This window comes from Trichoderma atroviride, chromosome 3, assembly GCF_020647795.1.
Source record: "Trichoderma atroviride chromosome 3, complete sequence".
NCBI lineage: Eukaryota > Fungi > Ascomycota > Sordariomycetes > Hypocreales > Hypocreaceae > Trichoderma > Trichoderma atroviride.
In genome coordinates, this window is record NC_089402.1 from 608407 (window position 1) to 634203 (window position 25797).

The 25797-nt window shown below is 47.4% G+C and overlaps 11 protein-coding genes across 11 annotated transcripts; 7 read left to right on the forward strand and 4 right to left on the reverse strand.

The window, feature by feature from the left end:
- Positions 1-2341: 2341 nt before the first annotated feature.
- On the reverse strand, positions 2342-2860 carry TrAtP1_005424 (uncharacterized protein; the record flags this gene model as incomplete). Its single annotated transcript, XM_014089332.2, has 1 exon — positions 2342-2860. One exon carries the CDS (start codon positions 2858-2860, stop codon positions 2342-2344), a length of 519 nt encoding a protein of 172 aa, XP_013944807.2.
- A 1689-nt stretch (positions 2861-4549) lies between these two features.
- On the reverse strand, positions 4550-6340 carry TrAtP1_005425 (uncharacterized protein; the record flags this gene model as incomplete). The annotated part of the gene is made up of 2 exons (XM_014088961.2): positions 4550-5353; positions 5417-6340. 2 exons carry the CDS (start codon positions 6338-6340, stop codon positions 4550-4552), a joined length of 1728 nt encoding a protein of 575 aa, XP_013944436.2.
- Positions 6341-7331: 991 nt separating this feature from the next.
- On the forward strand, positions 7332-8665 carry TrAtP1_005426 (uncharacterized protein; the record flags this gene model as incomplete). The annotated part of the gene is made up of 4 exons (XM_014089331.2): positions 7332-7473; positions 7528-7879; positions 7934-8318; positions 8373-8665. Exons 2-4 carry the CDS (start codon positions 7622-7624, stop codon positions 8663-8665), a joined length of 936 nt encoding a protein of 311 aa, XP_013944806.2. The 5' UTR covers positions 7332-7473; positions 7528-7621.
- A 413-nt stretch (positions 8666-9078) lies between these two features.
- On the forward strand, positions 9079-9634 carry TrAtP1_005427 (uncharacterized protein; the record flags this gene model as incomplete). Its single annotated transcript, XM_066112696.1, has 1 exon — positions 9079-9634. Exon 1 carries the CDS (start codon positions 9368-9370, stop codon positions 9632-9634), a length of 267 nt encoding a protein of 88 aa, XP_065968781.1. The 5' UTR covers positions 9079-9367.
- A 132-nt stretch (positions 9635-9766) lies between these two features.
- On the forward strand, positions 9767-10576 carry TrAtP1_005428 (uncharacterized protein; the record flags this gene model as incomplete). The annotated part of the gene is made up of 1 exon (XM_014089330.2): positions 9767-10576. One exon carries the CDS (start codon positions 9767-9769, stop codon positions 10574-10576), a length of 810 nt encoding a protein of 269 aa, XP_013944805.2.
- Positions 10577-10848: 272 nt separating this feature from the next.
- Positions 10849-11670, forward strand: TrAtP1_005429 (uncharacterized protein; the record flags this gene model as incomplete). Its single annotated transcript, XM_014089329.2, has 1 exon — positions 10849-11670. One exon carries the CDS (start codon positions 10849-10851, stop codon positions 11668-11670), a length of 822 nt encoding a protein of 273 aa, XP_013944804.2.
- A 2365-nt stretch (positions 11671-14035) lies between these two features.
- On the forward strand, positions 14036-14578 carry TrAtP1_005430 (uncharacterized protein; the record flags this gene model as incomplete). The annotated part of the gene is made up of 2 exons (XM_066112697.1): positions 14036-14079; positions 14317-14578. 2 exons carry the CDS (start codon positions 14036-14038, stop codon positions 14576-14578), a joined length of 306 nt encoding a protein of 101 aa, XP_065968782.1.
- A 1191-nt stretch (positions 14579-15769) lies between these two features.
- On the reverse strand, positions 15770-17802 carry TrAtP1_005431 (uncharacterized protein; the record flags this gene model as incomplete). The annotated part of the gene is made up of 4 exons (XM_066112698.1): positions 15770-16688; positions 16745-17050; positions 17080-17242; positions 17306-17802. 4 exons carry the CDS (start codon positions 17800-17802, stop codon positions 15975-15977), a joined length of 1680 nt encoding a protein of 559 aa, XP_065968783.1. The 3' UTR covers positions 15770-15974.
- A 506-nt stretch (positions 17803-18308) lies between these two features.
- TrAtP1_005432 (uncharacterized protein) lies at positions 18309-19779 on the forward strand. Its single transcript, XM_014089326.2, has one exon. The coding sequence runs from the start codon at positions 18496-18498 to the stop codon at positions 19378-19380; it is 885 nt and encodes a 294-aa protein (XP_013944801.2). The 5' UTR covers positions 18309-18495; the 3' UTR covers positions 19381-19779.
- An 805-nt stretch (positions 19780-20584) lies between these two features.
- Positions 20585-22454, reverse strand: TrAtP1_005433 (uncharacterized protein; the record flags this gene model as incomplete). The annotated part of the gene is made up of 5 exons (XM_066112699.1): positions 20585-21717; positions 21776-21950; positions 22008-22059; positions 22121-22197; positions 22266-22454. The coding sequence occupies 5 exons, from the start codon at positions 22452-22454 to the stop codon at positions 20585-20587; spliced, it is 1626 nt and encodes a 541-aa protein (XP_065968784.1).
- Positions 22455-24070: 1616 nt separating this feature from the next.
- Positions 24071-25160, forward strand: TrAtP1_005434 (uncharacterized protein; the record flags this gene model as incomplete). Its single annotated transcript, XM_014089325.2, has 2 exons — positions 24071-24797; positions 24862-25160. The coding sequence occupies 2 exons, from the start codon at positions 24071-24073 to the stop codon at positions 25158-25160; spliced, it is 1026 nt and encodes a 341-aa protein (XP_013944800.2).
- Positions 25161-25797: the final 637 nt, after the last annotated feature.

Sequence of the window (25797 nt, forward strand, 5' to 3'; positions counted from 1 at the left end):
TTGAAGTAGTACGAAATAGTTGAATGAGTAAATGCCATTAAGCAGGCTGAAATCTCAAATATCTGGAATTAATAATTGGTTAACAAGTGAGTTAATTGCCGTCTCTCCTTCGTGGTACGCCAATACCCGGCCACTTATAGCCAGACACTGCAGTCATCACCCAGGCTTCATAGTATCCGAGTTCTATAACTACTCATACACATGTCTGCAACAGCCAACCATTCCATACAGGCTGTGTACACATTACGTGAGTTTGCAAGGCTCTCGCCCGATAAAAATCGTGCGTCAACTGCTTCTTGTATGAATAGTTGCAACTTGGCCACGCCAAAGCTTCTTTCCTCGATCTCAAGTGGCAAATTTACCGCAGGTAGCAATATACCCATGGCTAACATCGCTGTCTCATAGTTTGCCAGATACAAATATATCAAAAAGTCGTCGGACGCAAATCTATCTGGCGACCTAGGCATGAGTCGTAACCAGCTGCGAATGGGGAACATAATTGATAGCTGGTCCTCGAGCGAGCCATGCTGTCCAGATAAGGTACGAACATTGTGAAGAAAGTTGATAAGTTCTCTTGTGGCACTCTCAAGTTCACCGTCCAGCTTGCACTTACAGAAGCTACGGATGGACTTGGCCACTGACTCCAGCAGTGTGTAAATTTCCTCCGTTAGCCGCGAAGGGCCGTCTGAAGGCGTTTCGTTTTGTAGTTTCTCAAAGACAGAATGCTGTGCCTGCATTGTATGAAGCGGCTTTTGGTTCTTCGTCGTAGTATCCTGATCGAGCTGGGCGTCGGTAGACATGCTAACATTAGCTCAAGACTAGGAACCATGGTTGCCGAGATTCCCAACTTACAGAAAGTTTTCCTTTGAGATAGCTACTATATTCGCGTCTAATCCTTTGCAATTAATACGTACCCGAATGCCCCAGGCCGTTTGTATTGCTTACGGGTTAGGACTATACCACGCCATCAATATTGACGATGCGATGAGGCCCTGTGAGATTTCTTCTCGATACTCACAGCTTTGGCGACTCAAACTTTGCATTTCTTCGACCATTCCATGAATTGCAAGTGCCCGGTAGTGACCTTCCAGCGGCACTATGTGAGATGATTTCGTTGCCGTTCTCAAGTGGGCTGCGCTAATGCCACATAAACAGTGCCTCAAATGTTCAAATTTGCCTGCCATGGCAAGAAATCTGAAATAATAAATTTCATCAATACATGTGTAAAAGACCGGGAAATCTGTCTTATTTACCTTGAGAACTGACTGATACCCACAGAAAATCCGCGCTCTGAAACTAGTATCATGTCTTTCCGCATAGCGCAAAGGTGATACAGTAGAATCTTTTCGTCAGGCAGCATCGGGTTCGACCAGCCGAATTGAGATATCGCTAATGGATAGTCCAGCGACAGTGGTGCGACCGTGGCCTCCGAGGATAAAATCCATTCGTCATCAGCTCCCGGCAGCGTAGTTTCTGAGGCGGTTGGCGGAGGTGTGCTATAGCTGCAATTGACGAGTTGACTACGTCTGAGAAAGTGTTTTTGACACTGAGTACTACTAACTTGGTAAGATGAATCATCAATTGCAGGATGACGGGATGTCGAACCATTGTGGCTTGAGTTCATCGCATTTGACTCTTCTCTTCCGACAGGTAATACACCCACTTCGAACTTTCCGATGCGTCTGCTTCATAGAACTTTGGTGCTCCCGCTGGGCTTGGAATTGCAAAAGAAAAGAGAAGATGGTAAAGGCTGAATTAAAAATAAAATAAAAGTCAAAGGAAGTAAAGGCTTTTATTCGACGATGTATACTTGTCTGGACTGGCGCAATCCGTCTTTTCTATTAATATACGTAGCTGTGAAATCGCATCCATGACTGCCACAACAATGCCGAGGCCCCATCAGCACCACACTTCGCACTCCCCGAACTTTTAGCCTATTCTGGCTGGGCGCTTGTTCCACTGTACCTTTCAAGAATAGCGCAGCGCCACAGCACTATAACACCACAGATACAGCGGTATAGCTGAAGATCCACGTTCCCCGTCATAGTAGTCCTCTCACACATTTACGCAACAAAAGTTTCGCCGTAAAGAGTTTATTATTCTAATAAAGTAAGAGCATAATTATGTACTCAAGATGATCAGTACTGCAACAGGCGTGATTCAAGAGCTAGGTAACGATCTAAAGGCCAAGACGTTGTTATTTGGCTGTAAGTCGCTGTTGTGACATATTAATACAGCAAACAAAGGCTCCCAGACTTTCATACGGATGCCCTTTCAACTAATTTATTTATTCCCTCTTGTTATATCAGTAATATACATCTATTTGCTTGCCCACTACTCCCTATTCGCTTTCAAATTCTTTAATCACGATTCCCTCAGCCTTGGCTGCCGCCCGCATGAGGCCAACATCATAATAGCATCGAAGCCCCCGAATCTGCAAGCCATCTGTGCCCTCGCCCTCTGCCGCTGGCCCAATCTCGTATACAAACACCTGCGGCACACGCGTGATAGTGGTATTGTTGTGGCTGTGCAGACCTCGCACGTACTCCATATGCAGAGTGTGCGTTCCCACAGCATCCGACACGACGGTGAGCGTATAAAACTGCTCAATTGGGTTGGCTCGGAAGGCCCCGTACATCTTCTTGTAAAAATCCCAGAGGCGATCACGCCCCGTAAAGAATGCCCCGTGGGGCAGATTTATATAGGCGTTGCGTGTGTAGTACATTTCTGCAGGGGTATTTGCGAGATCTTGAAAGTCTTTCGCGTACTTGGCGTAGAAAGCCAAGACGGGATGCAAAGCTGGTAGGGAGGACAGAGAGATGGGGGCGGATAGAGAGAGAGTTGTCGTGTCGGCAGCCATGTCTATGGCTTTACTGATGGTAGGTTGCTTCGGTATGAATTATATAAATATAGCTCAGAGCGTAAAATCGGGTGTCGAAGGGTACGAGAAATTTGTCTATGTGTAAATATGCTGATCTGAGTTTAACCTTCAGTTCACATCAGTATGTGATGCGCCATAAATCGATGGTGATGGTTTGGATGAGCGCGTAGTAGGTAGAAAGAGTAACAATAGCAGAATACTTACAGGTACTCCAGGTGTGAGCGTGATATCTCAATCGTCCGTTGTTTGGCAGTCATTGCTTTATAGCTGACGGCGATGACTGAACTTGACGCCGATTCTTTGCGCGCGTAATGCCGAATAGAAGTCCACAACGCTTGTTTCTCGAAGACTGGTCTATTCACTAGTCTATTCACATGCCATATTTACGGCGTCCTGGCTCTATACAGCATGGGCGAGATACATGGAAGCAGCGATGCACGATTGCCAGATCCGTCACGATTTCTTCTTTGGGAGAACATGGCCCATTTTTTACTTGGCGCCGAGCGGGCCGACCCGCTCCAAGGCAAACCAGTGCCTCGGCGTCGGCTTGTGGATCCAGAGCTGCCGAAGCAAGACAATTCACGATGAAATAAACCTGCGTCTGGAGCATTTACATAAACCCCTCAAGCCCCTTCAGTACTATTGCCGAAGTCATGATTTTCGGGCATTCCGAGTGCTTGATTTTTCCTTGGTCAGCTAGCAGCTCCCGTGCTGCGGGCGTTTCACCCCTTTGCAGCGGAAAAGAGATCTTCTTGGTGCGCTTCTTTAATCGCCTCTAAATTGCTACACGACGCGAGATCATTTGCATTTTTCGTCGAAAAGATGGTCGACCAAGGCATTTAAAGAGCGCTGTAGACGAAAACAACGTTCATAAACCGAATTCTGGACAGGAAACAGTAATGTAAAATGGTAGATTCAGTACCGTATTATTTGAAGAAAAGTACTGCGTCAGGGAGCGCAGATCCCTCACTAACGTTGTAGACGTCGTGCAAGATTACATCCATGCAAGGCATTTAAGCTCCCATTCTATCAAGGCAAAATATTTTACGCCCTGCTTATATAGACAACAGGGTTCGATGCGCCCGTACTATAATCTCTTCTCTGCGAGTAGTGCGCTATGAACTAATCGTGGGAACCTGCATGAGACTACGGAGCTCTATATTGACTCAAAGAGCCACTTTATTTACATGTTTGGACGGAATAGTGCAGCACCCTTGCACTCATCCTAAATACTAGAGATTTCGCCATCTGACGAATCTCAGCTACTCCCTGATCATTATTAGCTGTTGCAGAGTGGAACATCTCGGCAATAGATTAGTGGCATAGATCACCGAATAACCCGCGTCAGTGACCCATTTACAATAGGAACCCACCCCTCGCCACATCGTTCATGCGCACGCTAACCAAAAATTAAGTCAACTAGTGCCTTCCGCCTCTTCCAGATCTTCTGGAAGCATTTTGCTTAGATGGAGACAACAAGAGTGGCTCTACGCAACAAGGCATTATCGGTTATCAGAGAGGGAAGCTCCGTTGGTCATGAAATACAAATGGGAGATATAATTGGTTTAAATGACGATTTTAACTGATTGACAACTTAATTCAACTACTCTAAGAATACAAACACGAGATTGCATGGCTCACTCTGAGGCAGCCAAGTCATTCTTCGACTTAATTGAAGATAGCCGTCTCGTTAAAGCAGAAAGGCACCGGCGGTGATGTCCACTTAGGAGTCGAGTTCCTATCCTCAGGATTCGTATATTGCACAATAGGTGCCAAAATACGCAAGTCCTTGCCGTAGACGCTATCTTTGAAGTGAGTATAGAATTCCTCATTTCTCGTGTACGAGTTACCGTCCCGCTCAGCGTATCTGTCCCAGGCTTGGACGATGGCGTAATACAGCTCGATGACATGGAGATCGCTTGTCATCGGCTCAAATTGGAACCTATCTTGTATGCGCTTGACGATTTCTGGCTGGTACAGACCAACCCATGACTCTAGAGTAGCGGCATTGTAACCCGTCAAGCTCGAGCAGCCTGACCAACTGCCACCGTAGCGGGCCCGATCTCTCAGCATGCTCATGACGTTGACTGCGGAGAGGATGCCTGTAGACATGTCGCTGATTGGAAGCGAAGGGAGGACGCCCTGGCCATCAGGAAAGCCGTACGCCTTGCCAACAACATAAGAACTGCCCGCAGCAGCGTCGGCGACCTGTTGCCATCCTGGACGCTCAGCATAGTAACCGTCGGGGCCATAGCAATTTTCGTCCAAATAGACGACGCCACGCTTGCGAGCAGCGGCCAACTCCAAAGCCAACGACTTGCCAAATCCGCGTCTTTCAAGTGATCCTAGTCTATAACCCTGGATGATGACATCGGCATCAGCTACCAAAGACTCAAGAGTCTCTTTATCCTCGTCTTTGCCGAGGTCGAGGTCGATAGAGCGTTTCCCCGCCATGAGCGTGAGTTGAGCCGGCTTTAGATGCTTGTTAGAAACTTTGTCCTATCAATAATTATGGTATATCAGAGGTGCACTCACTGTAAAATCGGGGAGACGGCTGCTGTTCACACGAATAACGTCGGCTCCCATTGCCGCCAAGATTGTGCCGCAGGCTGGTGCAGCGATAACCCTTGCCAACTCCAGCACTTTAATGCCAGCAAGAGGCCTTGCATCTGGATTCTCCTGTGCCGTTGGGAATGCAGCTGGGGGGGTTGCCTCCGTAAATTGGGCCTTGTTGTAGTTGACGAGTGGGCGTCGAGCGAGCGAGCGACCCATCGTGGTGTCCAGCCAACCCGCGGGCGAGTGCACAATAGATCCCGGGAAACCTCGATTTACCATGAGCTGTTCGAGGTCGCTTGCAGTGTAGGTCTGGGTGATTTTCTTGATATGTTCGTATGCCTCATCTCCAGATGCAAAAGTGGCATTTGGGTCAACGCCAATGGATCGGAGAATGGGTTCTGGGCCCAAGCTACCGTGGAGCTGAAACCAGACACCAGGAGTAGCCGTTGGATAGATGGCCTGGGATCGCATCTTAACAGGCGTTGCGACGGCACCGTGATCAAACACTTTCACCGCAGGATTTTCGAGAATCTGCGGTCCTTCGGATCCATCGATGTGTACTAGAGCAGGTGTCGCAGGGAACATGCCAGCGGCATCAGTGTTGACCGTAGTCTCGCCGGATGTCTTGAATCCACGCAGCTGCAGGATTTCGTGACCGATGATGCCCGCCAATCCATGAAGAGCTGCAGTGAAAGCCTGAGACTTGATGGGTCCTGGTATGCAGGGGAGCTCATCGCCAACAAACCTTACTCCATCAATAAGAGATTGATCAGTGGTGAAACCGGGTGTCTTCTTTGCAAGCTCTACAAGCAGCCTCTTGCTTTCCACGGGCACGGGCGTAAAAGCTGTATCAGTGAATGATCCAAGGCCATACACTCCCTCAACTCTGACTTGAGCAGCCATGATAGAGATACAGGTGAGAGATGAGAAGATGCAAGTTAAAGATGGAACAAAGGTAGCAAGATTAGATATCTTAAGCGTTCGTAAAGAACTAGATCACTTGATTTGTGTCGATGGATGAGATAAGATGGAAAGAGGAGACATTGGGATGTAAAGGCTATTTATATTTTTCTCCTCACATATTATACCGGACGATGAGTTCTTGTTGTACAGACTATGTGCAGCCAGAATAGCGTTCGTCACACCTACGAGCCTCGGCTGGAGCTAGCAACATGAGGGAGTTGGAAGTGTCGGAATTCGGACTGTCCTGATCTAAGGGGAACATTGTCATCGAGTAAGGGGTATAGGGACGTACGAATCGATGTCCATTATGAGTAATCCCGGGTATGGGTCTAAAAGGTGCGTTGCATGAACGAGCAATTGAGCAAAAATACATACCGCATTGGGTAATTCATCAAGAACATGCCGTCATGAAAATTAACGCAAGAATAAGTATCCCCATCATAACGTTTCATGCTTAAACATCTTGCATGAACGAGGTTGCGATATGATTGTGTATCGCAGTCGAGTGGATCGCCTCATATCTAAAATCCCATAATGACGCCGCCCTGAATGCGCGTGGCGTTAGCTTTAATCCCACTCTCATGTAGGACCATAGAGTGAAGCATCTCGGTAAGTGGGGTACCGTAGACAATCTGCCGAGGCCGCGGCGTCGCCAGCTCCAACTCCTCGGTAGCTTCATTGACGCTGTGGAACCGCCATCAAACAGCTGGGCATGGTTTGGCAGGCCGTTTATTCCATACTTATTGCACTCAATATCAGCCGGAGAGGACGCGATTGGCTATTCGGATTCACCTCTGACGTTTACACAAAATTCGGTGTCGGCGTGTGTGGGGTTAGATGCATAAACGAGTCTACTAGAGAGCGGATTCTTCGGATCCAGCCGTTGGCGTTTTAAAAGAAGAAAATGAAGAATTGCAACAAAGACTAGGGTATCCTACGCAGGTCCACCTGGTCGGTAGTACGGCAGCGATATGCCCGCCATGAGGTTGGCTACGGGAACGCCGCTCATTGCGACGAGCTGTATTGATGGGTAGCTTATGGTCCAAATAAGTAAAAGCCGTAGTCTACCATCTGTATGCATACAATTCGTATATAAATGGGAATGGTTGCTGACTACGGTCCATTAGACTTTGTGCGAGCATTAGGGCAATATATCAATTGCTTACGCTGACAGCCTTTCTCACTGCGTTGATATCAACTTAACTTATTTTCATCGCCATCATGTCGATCCGGACAGTAGGCGTGGTTGGAACCGGGGTGATTGGAGCATCTTGGACCGGTCTATTCTTGGCTCATGGCTTGAAGGTCATTGTATCCGATCCTGCGCCGGGGGCCGAACGCGGGCTTGCAGACTATCTTCACAGTATCTGGCCAACCTTGGAAAGGCAGAAGATATCTCCCCACGCGTCATTGACCAACTATCGCTTTGTGGGAGCTAATTTTAAGGATCACTTTTCCAACGTTGACTTTGTCCAAGAGGTACATTATCCACAGCTATTGCCATGGCTATATAACGCTAACAGACATGAATAGAATGCACCAGAACGACTCGAGCTGAAGACCAAGCTATTCGCAGAACTTGATGCGGCGACCCGTCCGGATGTCGTTATTGCTTCTTCGTCGTCCGGAATACCTAGTTCTCGATTCATATCGGAATGCGCGATCAATCCTGCCCGCGTGCTTATCGGACATCCTTTTAACCCTCCACATTTAATGCCACTTGTCGAAGTTGTCCCTCACCCTAAGACAGCAGCTTCAATCACAGAAGCGGCCAAGTCATTCTACAAGTCTGTGGGCCGAAATCCTGTGCACATTCGTGAGGAGCTGCCAGGATTCGCCGCCAACCGTCTCCAGGTAGCGCTTCTCAATGAAGCTTATAGTCTTGTGAGCCGTGGTATTATCTCGGCTGAAGATTTAGGTGAGTGTGACTTTCGCGGATCAACCCGAGACTAGCAACTAATATAGAAACCAGATACGTGTGTGACTAATAGTCTTGGGCCGCGATGGGCTGCCACCGGTCCCCTTTTGTCCAACGCGATGGGAGGCGGAGGCGGTACCGACGGCTTGAAACACGCTTTGGAACACCTTGGTCCGGCATCTCGATCTTGGCTTGAGGATATGAAAGCTCATGCATTCACATGGACGCCTAAAGAGCTTGACACACTGAGTGCCAGTGTTTCTGAAGAGCTACGTGGAAAGGATACCAAAGACCTAGAACGACAGCGGGATGATCTGCTCGTTGAGATCCTCAGTCTAAAGAAGTAAATATACGGCTAAAAGCATGCTTCTATATTTGCAATTAACACTTATTTGCCTAACTATTATCCCCTTGTACTATATAAATGCCAGCCAACTTTTAAATGTACATAACGTAAGCAAACAGCGTCGAGCCCTATTCTTTGCGCAAAGGGAGGCTTCTAATGAATAATTACTTTACTGCTGGGTAGCTTTAATGACCCTCATTTACTTTTAGCTAGTAGAAGCGGAGACAAACGGCACTCTGAGGCTACTATTTGCAAACTGGCTTGATTTCGAAACTTGCCAGCTGTTAGCTGATGTGTGTCGTGTGGCTGAGCGACGTTTTATACGAATATAAATTCTCCACCTTAGTCGTCGTCGTCGTCCTGTCAACGCGTAACAGAAACTTTGTGAAAGCCCCAGCCTACCATGGAAATAGGATAAAGTTAAAATCCGTTATCTGGAAGTTAATTTTAGACCTCCATATATTACACAGAAATTCCAATCCCAACCACTTCACATTTCGATTCTTTCTTCTACATCTACTCGTTCATTCTCGTTATTTCTTTGGATTATAACGCCCAAACATTACGATACATATACCCTCGACAGGGCCATTTATTACATTAGCCCCAGCAATACCTCAAACGACATACACAGTTAGACTCGTCCGCAAGCTTTACTTTGATTGGAAGCTGCTTTTACGCAACCATAACGGCGACTTTGACAATGGATCAGAAATTCAAGCTGGTAGCCCCTCGTGCTAGGTTGACTGAGGATTACAGCAATCCGATTGAAGATATACTCTTTGGTTCCGGATGGGATCGCGGTATTGGAATTAAATCATCCTACACGGCTGAACGTCTCGTTGACCTGCTTGCCGTTCCTGTCGTGCACAAGGACGACCGAAAGCCTGCATCAGTGGAGCCTCGAAATACGCCACAAAATTACTGCTCCCATAACCAAGATCAGAGTCGCGATCTGTTGGTAGCCTAAGCCATCAAACACGAAGCTAGCGTCAAGATTTTGAAAAGCAATCCTCTGAAGGAGGCGAACCAGGGAGACCAGACAGGACGTTTCCGATCGGCCGCATTGTCCAATCTTCCTACAGAACTCCTTCTAGATATAATGAGCTATATCGAAGATATTGAAGACATCGTCAATTTAGCATTGGTCAATGAGCGCCTATGCAGTATTGCTCAAGGAGAACTGCAATCCTATTTTCCCCAATATTTTGCACCATGGGCCAATGAAAACATTGCATGCGTGGGAGATTACTCGGCTGAACACGACTTTCCCCCTGGGCTTTTTTCAGATGCGGAATTAGAGGCCCTGCAGCACGAGGAAATCGCAATTTTTATCGAGGAAGAAGCAGAATGGAAGATCGGGAGTCCGAATAGGCTTGGTGACTTCACCTACCCTGGTGTATCACACATTCAGGAACGGCCAATGGAAATTCTTTCCTCGAAGACCTGGCCACTGAGGGATTGTTTAGGGAGCGTCAGAGACTCCTCGCCGAACCCTCTCATCAAATCGTGTGACATCTACCGCGACTATTTCCCCAGGGATCAGCCATGGGTTCTTCGAAACCTTACTACGAAAGAATTTGTTCGTGCAGAAGCCATCGCCCTGAAGCTCGAATTCATCAAAGGTCCGCACATTGTCGGCCTCGGTTTCGGCGAAGTCCTCCTCTCACGGATTTCTTGGACATCAGCAGCCTTGGACATAGAGGATCCAGCCAACGTCGGCAGAGGAATATGGGCGGGACACTGTTTCGACATCACGACGCTTACCAGACATGAAAGAAAGACAACTGGTGACGCAGAGTGGACTGATGTGAGTGATGAAGTTGTAACGGAAATTGCTATTATTTGGGAAAGCTTCTTTGGCGCCGACTGGCGTGAGACACTCTGTCGGGTATTTGAAACTCAAATGTAGACAGTAGGCGTGGGGAATAAGCATGGGCTTAGTATCACCGGACTAAAGTTATTATAAATAATACTTGGTATGGTATGGAGAGAGTAGTGTGAGTATTCTTGGCGTTGGTATAAATTTTTTTTACAATACTTATGTCTTCGGCAAAGTATCCGTAAAAAAGACTGCGAGAACACTCCGGAATCGATCCGGAGTGGATATATATAGGTTACGCAGCTTCCACAATAAAGTATCTACTATCATAGAATTCGGTCTATCCCTTGGCTTTCTTCAAAATGCGTCAATTCCCCTGGCTCTTATACGTGTATCCTTGGATGCCTTACCCCCGAAGAATTATTATTTACCTTCGGGAGAAAGGAATCCCATCTTCTATTGTGACTATTGTACCGGTCACAGATCCTCAATTAGGCAACCAGGTTGACTCACGGTTCCCTGCTAAGCCACTTGGGAGCTTACCTATCCTTGCCATTCCAAAGGACAATCATGGTGCCCATTTCACATACATTCGTCAGTCGCTAGCTATTATGAGTTACCTAGACGAACTATGCGACAATGGCGAAGAGGGGTTCCCGCGCTCTCGTTATTCCATGCGTGGAGCCGATGCTCTCCAACGGGCGCACGTCAACGGAGTGATCGCCTTGGCGGACGAGTGCACGACTCAATGGAATGCCATACGTCTCTTCGGTACTGGTGCAGGACCTTTTCCTCTACCAGAGGCATCAAATGAGATGTTGCGTTGGGTTCGACGCTCACTCATGACGATCGAAGAGGCGTACAAAGATCGCGACATGGCACCGCCAATACAGAGTGAGAGGGACGAGTCCGCTACTGGCAGTAGCGTGAATCTCGCAGACATTGTGTTGTACCAGTTTCTCGAATTTACCGTCGACTGCTATGGCGTGGATATGACTCAGGGATCGGGCAAGATAGTAAAGGACGTTTATGGGCGATATGTCTTGGAGAAATTCCCAAAGCTAGAAGAGTTTTACAACGCATTTAAGACTCGGAAAAGTGTGATCAGAGATGTTGAGCAGGGAGAGGTACCGCCTTCGGCAGTTTTGGAGAAAATGAGAAATTGGCATAAAGGGAGCCTCTAATGCTGAAAAGGAAAGAGATTGTACTTCTGCGTCGCGTAACACAGTCTGGATGAATGTAGCGAAGTAGCTTGATGGCTTTTGTAATCAGCTTTGAGATAGTCAAGTCCAACATGTATTATTACTTCTATCTTTTACATTCATAACATTTCCAATCTGCGCTTGAGATCTACATTCACATTTCCTCTCATATGACTTGTATCAGAGAAAGCTTGTAGGGGCAAGCACCACACCAAGAGCCTTACTGGGGCCCTATGACCAAAATTGACGTTTGAAATGGCCTCTAATTGGCTTATCTAGAGAGCTAGCCGAGACCTCTTTCTAGCGGATGATCCTCCGCTTGCTACAGAGCTAAGGTGGAATTTCTGCAAGGTCGTCAAGGAAATGTTGCGGGCATGGATCGGAGATCGATCTTCAACTTTCCGAAGCTGAGCTTGGACTGTTGAACATGAATCGCAAGAAAGAAGAAATGTTCAAGGCAATTACGTATTGCAAAAGCTGTCGAGTATTAGAAGAATGAGTGGAGGGGTTGGGGAGGCGGCATTTTGGGGGGGCGTAAGCCCACCACAAGCTGCGCTGGTCTGGCTCCGCCAGTCGGTAATATTGTTCATATAATCTTGAAGGCGGATGACTATGTACTATTGTTTATAGATTGAGCTCGTGAGGTCATTTAGACGGCCGGTCCTGTGCCTGTAGTCAGAAATCTGATGGATCGTAGCTCAAGTTTGGTTGGGAAATCTGTCGCCCAGACACTAGCTGCACCTGCAAGCTTCTTGTACAAAGATGAAGTATGAGGCATCTTATTTGGCGTAATTGAAGAGAACGTGAACAATCTTTTAGGTTTGACCGAAATTGCCTTGCCTACAGTCTACCAAAGCGCCACCGAAAGGCGTGTGGGTGATTTGGAGAAGCGGCTAGCGACATTGGGCCTCGAAGGAGACACCCGAGATTCTTCTACCAGCAGGAGAAAGCATTGGAGTGAACACTAGACTCCATGCTTGGATACGCCACTACAAAAATAAGTAACATATGTTCGGAAAAACAGTAGCAAGCAAGTGATTATACATGATACTTAGAAAAGCCTAGCTGTGGCAAGCTGTGTATTTCTAACTACCAGGTAGAGGAATATGAGCCTGCACATTTCTCCACCACGCGAATTTGCTACAATGAAAGCAATATTCCGCTAGATGTAAAAGCCATATACTCTTCGGCATTAGCAAGCAATAGCAGGCAAATTTAAGTGCCATAGAATATGATGCATTTTCCTCAAGTCAAACACTGGCTCAAAAGTCTAATACGCGTCATTTTGTAAGATAATTGAGCATTGTGAGCCTTGAGGAGATACACCAGAGTGCAGAATGACGCGGCCCGTCTCTCCTTGCATGTACTACCTAGCAAGCATGAGGATCTAAACACATGTCAGCCCCCAAGCCCATGCCAGTGAAGATAAAGTGGGAAAACAGAGAGACACGATCTCCAACGAGTAATAAAGATTCTTCAGAGGAAATTCAGTACATTTGTTACTCCATTTGGTCAAATCACCTATTTGACGGTGCAAATATTAGTAAATGAAGCCTTCTTCAAAGAGCAGTGAGCTGGGCAGCTGTGCTACGAACATGAAATTGCCAGCTAGCCCCAAAAAGCAAAGAGGTACAAGCAGCAATATGGCCATAAATTGCGGGAATACAGCCACTGCCACCCCTCCCCCCGCTCCCTACGTCTCTATTCCGCTGAGTGCCATCTCCGTTCACTTTGAGGGGCAAACTCCAGCCTCACGAAGGAGCTTGGCATTCTTCATATGTCATGAACACCTCTCTTCTGTGGTAGCTTAGGAAGAGACTCGAGCTATCAATCTCCACCTGAGATGGATGCTTCCCACTTCTTGTCTCCAGATCATTGGCTCAGGCAGCGATGCCTGGCATTGCTGTCTTACTTCATTGGGTCCGCGGTATCGAAGAGATGCAAACGGTCACCAGCAGCGACCTGGCACATTCAGCATTGTTCATTATGCCAGCGGCATTGAATAGATGCAACATTCACAGATTTTTTGGCCTCTTGAATTGAACATGCCAAACCAGAGTATTGAAAAATACCTTTGTTTCTGCTTCTTTTCTTATATAAAAGCCTACCTGCTTCTGTCTTCATCATGGACCATCTCTCATCACTTCTTTCTCATCTATTCTGACTACTTTCTGCGCACTGCAAAACGCACACGTTCCATACCCACTTATACTTCCCCATCCTCAGTACCAAGCCATCAAAATAGTAGGTATAAGTACTAAAGTTGGCCTTGTGCATTTATCTACACCTACTAAGCATCCCTTAGTACCTGTGCCTACTAGGTTATATTACTCCACGGTACCTCGAGATGTCTTCATCATCTGCCCGCGCAACCTACAACGGAAGCACCGCGTAAGTTCATCTCAATGAAACATTTCTTTGCTTGTCTCACTCTCTCCTCCGCTGCTCCCTTAAGCACACATCTGAAATAGAAAAGGAGAGTGTGGAATTGGGCCACTGCTGTACTGTTCAAACCTCGTATCATTACTACTGCATATCTCTAGGTACATGTACATGTACCTTTTACTGCGCTCCATGCACTAAGGACACAATGTATAATCAAGTGCTAACAAAAAGAATTTATTCTAGTAGTCAACGAACCGGCGTTAATTCCGGAAAGGTCCGAGTTTCGCCCCAGGTCCCAGTCCATTTGACCTATAACATGGACCAATTTGCTCAAGAAGGCGGAAAGAAGTCTGGCGATGGCCATTTACGACCTCCACTCGAATTCCGCCGTGCGGAAACTCAAGCCGAGTCGGGAGCTCGAATGCAGGCGCAGCTACGCGAATTGGAGGAAAAGTTCAATAAAAAGAACAGCTCTAGTGGCAAAGGCACTAGTGCTAATAAATGATTGTTGAGGAATTAGTGTACCAGTGGATAGTATGGGGCTCTTGTTCTCTACTCTTATTTTGTTAAGTCTTTGTTTGCCTAGGAAGCTATTTAGCTAGAATTTGATACGGCCGCTTCGTTTGTCCTCACTATCAATTATTTCTTTGTAGGCTTGATTGCCGTATCACATGTGATGCTCGACTGATGGATCCTCATTGAGAATACATACAGGTATGTGTACAGAGTCATCTCACCACTGTTGTTCCAGCAATGCTGTTATCTTCGGCGGGCGCTAGGCAACAGCCGCCGCTAAAGATTAGTCGCTACCTTGGCCACGGGCACTAGAAACGTGCAAAGCACATGCATGTGGATACATGTACCCATACAAGGTGAGATACGTGAAATCATATAGTAACGTCTCACAAGTAGAAATATCCTACGCCTTACCTAGCCTACGCCTTACCTAGCTAGTTTTTTTCCCCTCTCCTTTTGCACAGGATTTGACGGAGAATAGTGGACTGTTGCTACTGGAGTTTGCTGGGCAAAACTACAAGCGGGGCTACCAATGACTGAGGGGGAGAGGAGGTTGAGTATGGCTATGTATGAAATTTGGGGCTGAGAGCTACCATTCGTAAGTAGTTTTACCATTCTTACTACTATAAGTTTGAAGTCATCGAAGGTAGTCGAGAGCCATAGCACATAAGCTTGTGGGTAAACATGTCGGAGGTACTCAAGACATACAAAAATGAATAGATGAATGCATGATGATATTGGAATACCGTGGGCGATTGCCATAATTGGATGGGGAGTGTAGATAGGGTGATGGCGAGTGTAGATGATCATCCATCTCTATTTACATATACAATTTTAGAAGCTATTTCAGCTGCCGCTAATCTCCCCAATGCGTGTATCTACTTTTCTTCCTCTAATTTTCTATATTAGTCCACCATGCTTACCCACTGATGTGCTATGCCTCGTGGTATCTTATGAGCAACAAAAAACTTGGCCTCTTCTTCCTGTGCTTCAAACAGCCGATCAAGAGGAAGACGCGCTTGTGCTTAAGAGAAGTGAAAGAAGATGCGGCCTCACGCTCTGTGGTGGAAACCTATCATGAAATTTTATTTTCTTAGCATCTGGGCTGTCCCTGTATCTGCGAAATCTGGAAACTGAACCAACTCAGATATTGTCAGTCAACAAACAGCTGCTCGAGCATCTTCACGAGTAAGGGCCGAAGTCGCACTCAGTAGTCGAATCGCCGGAAGCCCATCACGTACAAGAGCCCGAATTAGTCGACTTCGCCTTCTTTAATTCTTTTCTCATCTTTATTCAAGTCTATATAGTGTACCAAGAAACATTGTAGCGGCACCTAGGCCAACTTGGCGACGCTATCTCGGCTACCTCGAACCATCACCTCGAATTTAATGAGCTGCAGTTGCAGACGCACAATATGAGCTTTCAAAAGAGATAACTGTACTAGCGACGGCGGTACCACAAGCGCCATTGGCGCAGTCACGGATGCCATAGCCAAAGTTGACGTTCTTGCAAAGGCAAGATGGTGCTGGTGAAGCACATCCAAGGGTTGAGTATTGAGCCAGCAGGGCGCTAAAGCACGTCTGGCCACAGGATGGCAGCCCTTCAATACCAGTCACTGTTGGTACTGCAGTAGTTGGGAAAGTAGTGCGAGCTGAAGTAGCGGATGCACAATATGTGCTTTCAAAAGAAATAACTGTACTAGCGACAGCAGTGCCACAAGCGCCATTGGCGCAGTCACGGATGCCATAGCCAAAGTTGACATTCCTGCAGAGACAGGCAGGGTCATAAGTGCCGCAACCAAGGGTCTGGTACTGAGCCAGGAGGTTGCTAAAGCACGTCTGACCACAGGATGGCAGTCCTGCAATGCCTGTGGTGGTAGGGGCAGCCGTCGTGGGATACGTGGTGCGAGCTGAAGTAGCAGATGCACAGTAAGTGGTTTCGAAAGCCAAGACTGTACTGGCAACACTGGCTCCGCAAGCGCCATTGGCGCAATCACGGATGCCATAGCCAAAGTTGACATTCCTGCAGAGACAAGCTGGGTCGGAGGTGCCGCAACCAAGAGTCGTGTATTGCGCCAGCAGGTTGCTGAAACACGTTTGCTGCGAGGCGAGAAAAGTCAGCACCTTGTATAAGATGAAGGTTTGGTTTCACTTACTCCGCAAGACGGCAGCTGAGATATGGCCGTCAGCGTAGGGCTAGCAGTGGTGGTGGTTGAAGTTTTGGAGGTGGTGGAGGTGGTTGAGCGGACAGAGGTAGACGAAGTGGTTGGGGTTTTTGACGTTGTCGTCGTAGTTGTGAATGGTTTACTTGTAGTAGTCGTGGACGGTTTACTTGTAGTAGTCGTGGACGGTTTATTTGTAGTTGTGGAGGATTCGGTTATACTTGTAGATGACGTGGACGTGGACGTAGACGTCGTCGGCGTTCCCGTTCCCGTAACCGTAACCGTAACCGTAACGTCGCACTCGCACCGTCAAAGGCACTTGCGAGTACCAAGGTTCCATTCACACCAGCCGTCATGGGAACCACAGTTGAAGTTGTTCCACTGTAGCTGGTAACATCCAGCAATATCTCTGGCCACACAAAGGACGTGCAGATAGCGTCTAACCCAGGGCGCTGTATGTCAGAGAAGTTTGGAGCATAGAGTCCAAACCCACTAAGCAACAAGCATGGCAAGTAAGCAACTGTCTACGCATTTCATGAGTGGGGTGAAACATACTCTGGGCAGCAAATTCTGTACGTAGATTTGACATTAATAGTCTGCCAACTGTAAGGACAGACCAACTGCCGAAACGGAGGCAGCGAAACAGTGGCCAAGGCGCTGGCGTAGAACTGGGGCGGATAACAAGACGTCACAGTCACACTCGGTACAGGCGTCATGATATTCTGCCAGAGCACGTCCGTGTCTGTTGGCACCGCAGTGAACCCTCCATCGCAACCTGTAGGCGGGGTGAAGATTTCGGTGACCACCAAGTTGTACCCTGTGCTGGACGAAGCTGAAGACACGGATCTCGTCGTAGTGGATAATTTTGGGCTTGTCGTGGATGTTGATGGAGTGGATGTGGAACTTGATGTTGTTGGTGGCTTTTGACCAGACGTAGTCAAGGTGATTGACTGGAACTGTCTGGGTGCAATCGACGGTATATCAGGGAGGTCTTGGCCAGAAGCAAGCAATGCCTTCCCCAGCAGCATCAGCGCAAGTCTTGAAAACCGCATCTTGAACAATCGCCAGAACTACCCTTCTGACTACAATGAGCTATGGTGAAGTTGGCAGAGGGGAAGATACGATGCCCAACTTAACCATCTTTCGACTCCCACAAGAGTCATTGACCCATCAGACCATTGCCTTTTCTACAGAGTCGTTTGTTTCTACGGTATAAGTGCATGGCCGCATATCGGATGTTGGCGGAACTACCTGTGGTAATTTTGGCGAGCACTTTTGCAAGCTGCACCTGTGGGAATAGGATTTCCAACTGCAACCGAAGAAATTAAGTAGCCTTGTGGAAGTGGATATTGGGGTCTAGATGATCGGGAACGGTGCTGTTTTAGCTTTGAGGAGGATCGAGTCTCGGGCGGCAAGGCGGCTAATCGGCAACGGGGAATCATTGCTCTTTTGGGAGCGCTTAAGATGCTGCATAGACTACTACATGTACCTCTCTATTAAGCCAAGCCGAACAAACCTCCATTTCGTTGGAAACCTCTCCCTGCACTTTGGTATTGCAGCTTGTCATATTTTCCCGACTTCTCTGATACCTATACCTATCGTATTGATAAGCCATCCCTACAATCGTACTACGGCAAGCTGATTGTAGACGGTTGGATGTTTTCTTGCGTTTCCGCCACTTGACCCAGAGGTGACTCACTTGTAAGACAGTGACCAGGCATATCGGGCTTGAATACCAGAAGACCATGGCCGCCGACGGCAAAGCAGCCGTCTCGCTGCAAGAGTTGCCAACCGAGCTTGTTGCCCCAATCCTTAGGCGTGTTGCCGACATTGCGACACTGGATAGTCTCATTCGAGCGTGGCCCGCTGCGTATCGCGTGTTCGAGTCCAGCGCTGCTGATATCACCGAAGCCGTCTTGTCTTCTGGCTACGTATGCGGGCATATCCGAGTCATTTTCCGCATCATTGCCTTGCTACGGTCTGGAACCCTCCCAATCTCCAACATGGCCGATTTTCGACGACGGGTTATTGTCGATGCTATGAGATACGCATCTCGCGTGCGCAGCTCGCCCAGCGGATTCGCCCCGGCCTTGTTAGCCAGGGAGACGCCACCGGCAGTAATACGCAGTCTTTTGGCGACATATCGGCAGATCATGCTGGCCTCGCTTGGCTGTCTCACCTACTATCTTGACCGTTTCAAAACTCTCAAGCCAGAGCATCCCATTGACAGGATGATCAAAAATCCTGCATGGAGCGAGCATGTCCCGGCTTGGCAATCGAGGCCGCAAGGAAGAAAATTTAACGTCCGGGACGTCGGTCCCCCGTCTTGGACCGTGGAGCAGCGCGTCAACCGGGCTTTCTGGCGTCTGCAGCTTCTCTACGATCTCAAAAGGGCCGCATCAAGAGGTTTATTAGACTGGCTAGACGATAGCAAGGCTGAACTTTGCGACATTGTTGCAGTCAGTCGTCCAATCAAAGAGTCTGCGCATTTATGGCGTCGGAACCGCCGCTACGTGCACCAAACCTGGGCTGGCTGTTCAGACTTTTACCATGCTTGGGTGCATAATGTTCCATATGCGCCAAATAATCCGTGCCCCCCCCGAGTACGAAGAGCTGATATCCGTCGTTGATTATGTTGGAACCGTTCATGGCCAGGAAGCTTCTGAACGGTTGGTTAAAGGCCAAGTATGCCTAGCAGAGTTACAAGGACCTGTAGAAATACATCGAGAATGGCCGCTAGCAAAGCCTGGCGTAAAGGACTGGAAAACACTCCTTGGCGCATCCGTGGGCGCCAAACGCTATTATTACGGGCAGCAAGGCAAGTCAATACTGGACATGGTTGCCTTTGACGCTTTGGGGCGCTATGGGTTTGCGTTTTGGTCGTGGGAGCGCATGTTTGCGTATGGTCTTGCCGCAAGGAGCGAGTCTGAATATGAAGACTACCGGGTCACTTATGCTTGGGAAAGCATCCTCAGTTCTGAGCAAGTTACGAGGGCGGAATGGGAAATAGTGAACATGATATAGAAAACATGCTTGCCGTTACGTGACGAGGGCAAATATATTGATACATTGAACCCTTTAACTACCAACATGGAATATAATAATAATTATCATAAATGTGCTTAGAGATGAAGAGAATGTCTTTTCACGGCCGCTCTTTAGGATCGGAGTGCATCATGAACAATCTACACGGCATAGTGACCGATTCCTGAGGTAGTCTTAGAACCCATGCCTTCTAACCAAGTGCATCAACTTTCGCTTCTCCCTCAATTTGATGTGCCGTTTTGGCGGCTGTGATCTGCACGCAAGGTCACTGCCGCTAAGAACGTTGGTCGAGAATGTCTGCATGTCGAGGACATCTTGGTGAATCTTGGTGACGACATCTGCCGGCGGGAAGACAAGGCTCAGTTATTGACTGCTGCTACTACGCTTTGTCCAATTATTGAGTTTATATAGTAGTGAGGAAGCTAAAGATACATGGTTGAATAGTAATAGAATATCCTAACCTAATAAATATCAGACAGCTTAACGAGCTGCTTACGTACAATTATTATAGATCTAGTTTTAAGAGGGTAAATAAAAGGCTACAATAGCCAGCCACAACCTCTAAATAGGTAAATATCTATGCAGGGCTAAAAGATGGGTAGATCTTAGGACCATGCCGTGGTAAAACGGGCAACACTATCCAACGGAACCATGTTCAAACTGCTAAATAATGATTTAGTTTCTCTAAATTAAACAGCAAGATATCATTTTCCTGCAAATAATCCTACCTAGCCGCAGATTCAATTCAGTACAGGCCAGTAGCAACAAGCCATGAACCTCTTTGCTGCATCATGCTCCGGGCTCTATTATCAATTTCTTTCCTTTAATATTAATCCAAGGTATTCCAAACGATATCACAACCGCGGCTGCAGACGCGCCTGCAGCGAGATAGAATGTGCCTACAAGGGCCTGGTTGAATGCATCCAGAACAACTGGCAAAATTTCCGGGGGTACCAGTTTGCGAATAGATCCTGAGCCATTGAGGAGCAGATTCTGTATTTCAACACCAGAAAGATGCCCCGTCAACTTATCAATAAAGATATTACCAAAGACAGCTTGTGCAACCGCTAGGAAAATAGCACTGCCAAAAAATTGAAAGAATGTGGCTGTAGAAACGCCAACAGGGCTTTGTGAGGGTGGTAGGATGGCTTGTACCGCAACAACGGGCATTTGAGCCATCAAGCCAAATCCTATGCCCGGAAGGATTTGGTACCCAATCCAATGTGCGGAAGATGTAGACACATCAAATGTACTGTAGAGGCCAATGCCGATGGCCATCAAAGCACAGCCAACATAGACCCAGGAGTTAAGAGGACCTAGTTTGGGAGCCAATGCTCCAGATACCAGGGCGGCGGCAATTTGCGGAAGAAAGGTCGGTAGGCTCATGACGCCGCTTCTGATTGGACCCGCTCCTTTAACGACTTGGAACCACTCCGGAAGATAATAGACAACTGAAAATATCGCGCCGTACGCAAACGCCAGAGTGAGGCTGCTGAAGGCAACAGTGCGGTTGAGGAGCACGGACATGGGCAGCATGGCTGCTTCGCCTTTGTGAAACTGCCAGACGACAAAGACCGCACAGAGTCCTCCGAATCCGAGAAAAAGTCCGATAATCGTCGCTGATTTCCAGGGATATGTAGATCCTCCCCACTGAAGCGCGAGCAGGGCCATCAAGATTGCCGGTATGAAAAGAGCGGCGCCGACAAGATCGAGAGCCTGAATACGGCGGGTGATGGGCTCTGTTTCTATCGCTCTCGTAGGTGGATTAAAGAACATGATCAGCACAAGGCCGGCTACCCCGCCGATTGGCAGGTTGATGTAGAAACACCATCGCCACGATACATGTTCCGTAAAAGCCCCTCCAATCAGAGGGCCAATCACAGTGGCAAGGCCAAAAAATGAGGATACGAATCCGATATACACTAAACCGCCTGGGTTAATATCAGAGGCCAGATGTCATTGGGAGGACGCGGTTCTTACGTGGTCTTTTGTCAAGCGGAGCAATGAATGCAACAATAGAAAATGCACCAGACACGATACCTGCTCCTCCGGCTCCTGCAACAGCCCGCCCGCCGATGAACATGTTAGAGCTCACGGCCGTGGCACATAGTAGAGAACCGAGCTCAAAGACGGCGAAGAAGCTAAGGAACGTCCACTATAATCGGTTAGACTAATCTTCTTGCACAATTGCGACGGCATGAGCTTTGCTTACTTTAAGAGAAAATGTCGCATAGAGTTTACCACTTAGGGGCTGCAGTGAGCATCTGTGTAGATCAATATCAGCACCAATACAGTATACAATAGAAAGAATGTGGAGAAACAAACAGTGCAAGAAAATATGCGCTCCCATACCACCCAATGTCCTGCGTAGATTTGAATCGATCTGTGATATAGGGGATGGCCTGGGAACGAAGCATAAGCTAGTTAGCCGATTTCTACCATGAGACTGACTGGCGAAAGGAATACCCACCGTAGCAACAATGGAAGTATCCAAAGCAATGAGGAAAACGGGCAAGCTCAGCCCCAAGAGGATCAAGGCCAGTGCTGTTGAAGAAAGTGATGGCTCGTCCAAAGATTCCACCGCTTCGTCCGGCTGTTTTATCTCTCCGTCTGTATTGTCATCAAGACTAGCCAACGTTTGAGATCCTGATTTAGACATGACGAAAGCCCTCGTGAGTGGATGCTTCAACAGTATGACAAGCAAAGACCCTTATATGGACTCATAAGCTGACTTGGAACAAGCAAAAAGGTAGAGGTACTACTACTTTAAATGTTGAAGCTTCCGCGGAATCGATGCAAATGTCCGCAGCTAGGGAGTACTGCAGCTTGGGTTTGGACCTATATTCGCATATGAGGATTTGGTTTGAACATTCCAAGACATGCTCCACTCCGCTGCGGAATTAGGCAGTATGATTATCTGCTCGGGAATTCTTTCGAGGCTATTTGTCATCGGAACTAACGGTATGTTGATTCTACTGACTGCTGGCACGAATGGCAGAAATCCACAAAATCAACAGCCTAGATCTATCGATATTAAATCATATATGAATATCATTATATTATTAAAGCAGATGCCATCCCAAGACTGCGCATAAGCGAAAGCCGGGTAACAGTCTGAGTGCATACAGTTAAAACACACCAGAGGACCCAGTGATGGATGCAGCAGAAGCGGAGAAAAGGAGGCGAACTAACTGTCTGGGCTTTTCCTTGGGATAGTGAACAATGTGGTTTGAACTTGTAGAATCTGGTGAAGGATTGCCAGAACAACAGCTTATCTGTTGACACTTTGTTCCTATACAAAGAAATGCCCTGCAGTTCAGCGAGATTAGGTAAGCTCAGCTACAAAAGTACAGCTTCCCAAAAAGGAAATAAAAGTCTTGGCACTTCGACCCAGCCAATAGGCGGCCGCCAAAGTTTGAGCTTGAAAAACTCAGGGGCGCAGAGACTCCTTTCTGTCCTCCGCAATACAAATTCGGTGAAAGCCTTTTAGTGACGATGGCGTGGTTGGGTATCTTGATGTATCAAGCTTGTGACCTGCTCAGAGTCTATTTCCGCTCCGCAGAAATGGCCAATGAGTTTTATGATTTAGTCATACAGCCGATGATGAGGGAGCTCCCATCTGGTATGATAGTTGGTAATACTCCCTTTCAAACATGATGCTCTTCATCAGGAGAAGTACAGTAAGTCAAGCAGGCGCTTCGCTTTCTGACTTGAGCACATCATCCATTTAAGTTTGTCATCGTCACCTTGAAGCCATGATAGACCGCTCACGGAGGCCCACAGAGGCTCTTAGCACACATTCCCAGAACGGTAATTTCTCACTCGCTATTTGAGAAAGCATCTTTGCAACAGTACTAGACATATTATGCCTTCACGGTACTAGGTTCATTTTACCTAAGTTTCAAGCAAAGAATAACGCCAATGTTGAAGTACCGTTTACTTCTGGATGCGGCTTGTCAGCTTTAACCTATGTCTCAACCTAATGATCCCATTGATCTGATTCCCTATTGGGGCTCCTCATCTTGTGGAAAAAGTTAACCCGTGATTATCAATCTCTTTTGGCTTATTTTGTAGCTTTGAATGATGCTAATCAATAATTTTGAATATGATTGCTCAGCAGGACGGACTTGAGAAACTGTATCTATGCCTAGGAGAGAAACAATGAACGTATAAAGTAGGGGCAACAGACCAGAGAGGAAAAAATTTTGTTCATCAAGATAACAATATCATCAAACGCCCAATCTCACCACTAACCCATCATAAACCTACATCACCATGGCTGAACAGACTGCCGCTATCCCCAAGGGCTCCCTCGTCCTCATCACAGGCCTCACAGGTTACATTGCAACACACGTGGCACAGCAATTCTTCGACCGCGGATATAAAGTGCGTGGAACGGTCCGCGACCTTTCCAAGGCCTCTTGGCTCAAAGATGATCTCTTCTCGGCGGAGCATGCGGCTGGCAAATTAGAGCTTGTCCAGGTGCCAGATCTCGGAGCCCCAAATGCCTTTGGTACTGCCGTCAAAGGGGTTGATGCTGTCGCTCACATTGCCACTGTCGCCAACTTTGATCCAGACCCGAACAATGTCATTCCACAGACCGTGTCCGGCGTGGTTTCGATTTTACGCGCCGCAGCTACAGAGCCTTCCATAAAACAAGTAGTTTTTACGTCTACCGCTGGCACAGCCGTGATGCCTCTCCCCGGTGCGTCGGGACACATCGGCCGTGATACCTGGAACGATGCGGCTGTGCAGGCAGCGTGGGCTCCGCCGCCATACGACGCCAGCCGCGGTCTGGTCACCTACGTGGCGAGCAAGGTGGAGGCTGAGAAGGCTGCCTGGAAGTTCATTCAAGACGAGAAGCCCAACTTTGTATTGAATGTTGTGAACCCATTCACCACGCTTGGCGCCATGCTTCACCCTAGCCACGAGAGGGGCACAGCCGGTTGGGTGACCGGATTGTTCAAGGGTGATACAACCCAAGCTAGCATGCTGCCTTCCAGTGAGTATCGCTTCAACTATCCCTGTTAAAGAATGTTACCCAGTGTGTTAATATCATGAAACAGTATACTATGTGAATGTCAAAGATGTTGCCGTCCTCCATGTCGCTGCCGTCCTTGACGAGGGCATCAAGGAGGAACGTATTCAAGCATGGGCCGCCCCTTGCAATTGGAATGATATCCTGACCGTCATGCGACGTCTTTATCCGAGCCGAAAATTCGTCGACGATTTCCCGGAATCGGAGCCAATTACTGCAACTACTGATGATAGTGTGGGGTTGAAACTGTTGAAGAAATGGGCTCATCAGGATGGCTGGAAAAACTTGGAGGATACGATTCGCGAGAACCTAAGCGGCCTTCCATAGATGCTAAGCTGCAGTGGCTGCATCAGATCAAACGTATGGGTAGGTATCGTATGATTGAAAGAAGATGCCCATAGCTAGAAAAGACTAAGAGAGTAGCCAACCGAAGAAAGGATGTCATTATAAAAATACAAGATTAGTGATAAACTTTCAATATCTCTCCAACTATAACATAGAGCAATCTCACTCGACATAGAGACCATTTTCCTGTTATAGTAAAGTCTATGTAATACAGCTTAGCTTTCTTTTTTTTTTTTTTTTTTTGCCTTGCAATTTTCTTATTAAGCAAAGCCGCGAAGTTGCTTTGCGAAGGTACCACCGGAGCTAATTGCCAGCTTCCAGCTTTGCTTTTGTTAATTAGATTAAAACATAGAACAATCTCACTCGATATAGAGACCAATTTCCTGTTATAGCAAAGTCTATGTAATAATGCTTAGCTTAGCTTTTTTTTTTGTCTTCCAGTTTTCTTCTCAAGCATAGCTGCGAAGCTGCTTTAAGGTACCACCAGAGTCAATTGCCAGCATCCAGCTTTGCTTCTAATAATCGGACAAAATGCCAACGCTGGGGAACTCTAAATAATTCTTAACTACTAGTAGCAAATGGTCGTTTTTACCCCAAAAGTAGCGGAGACTTTATTTTC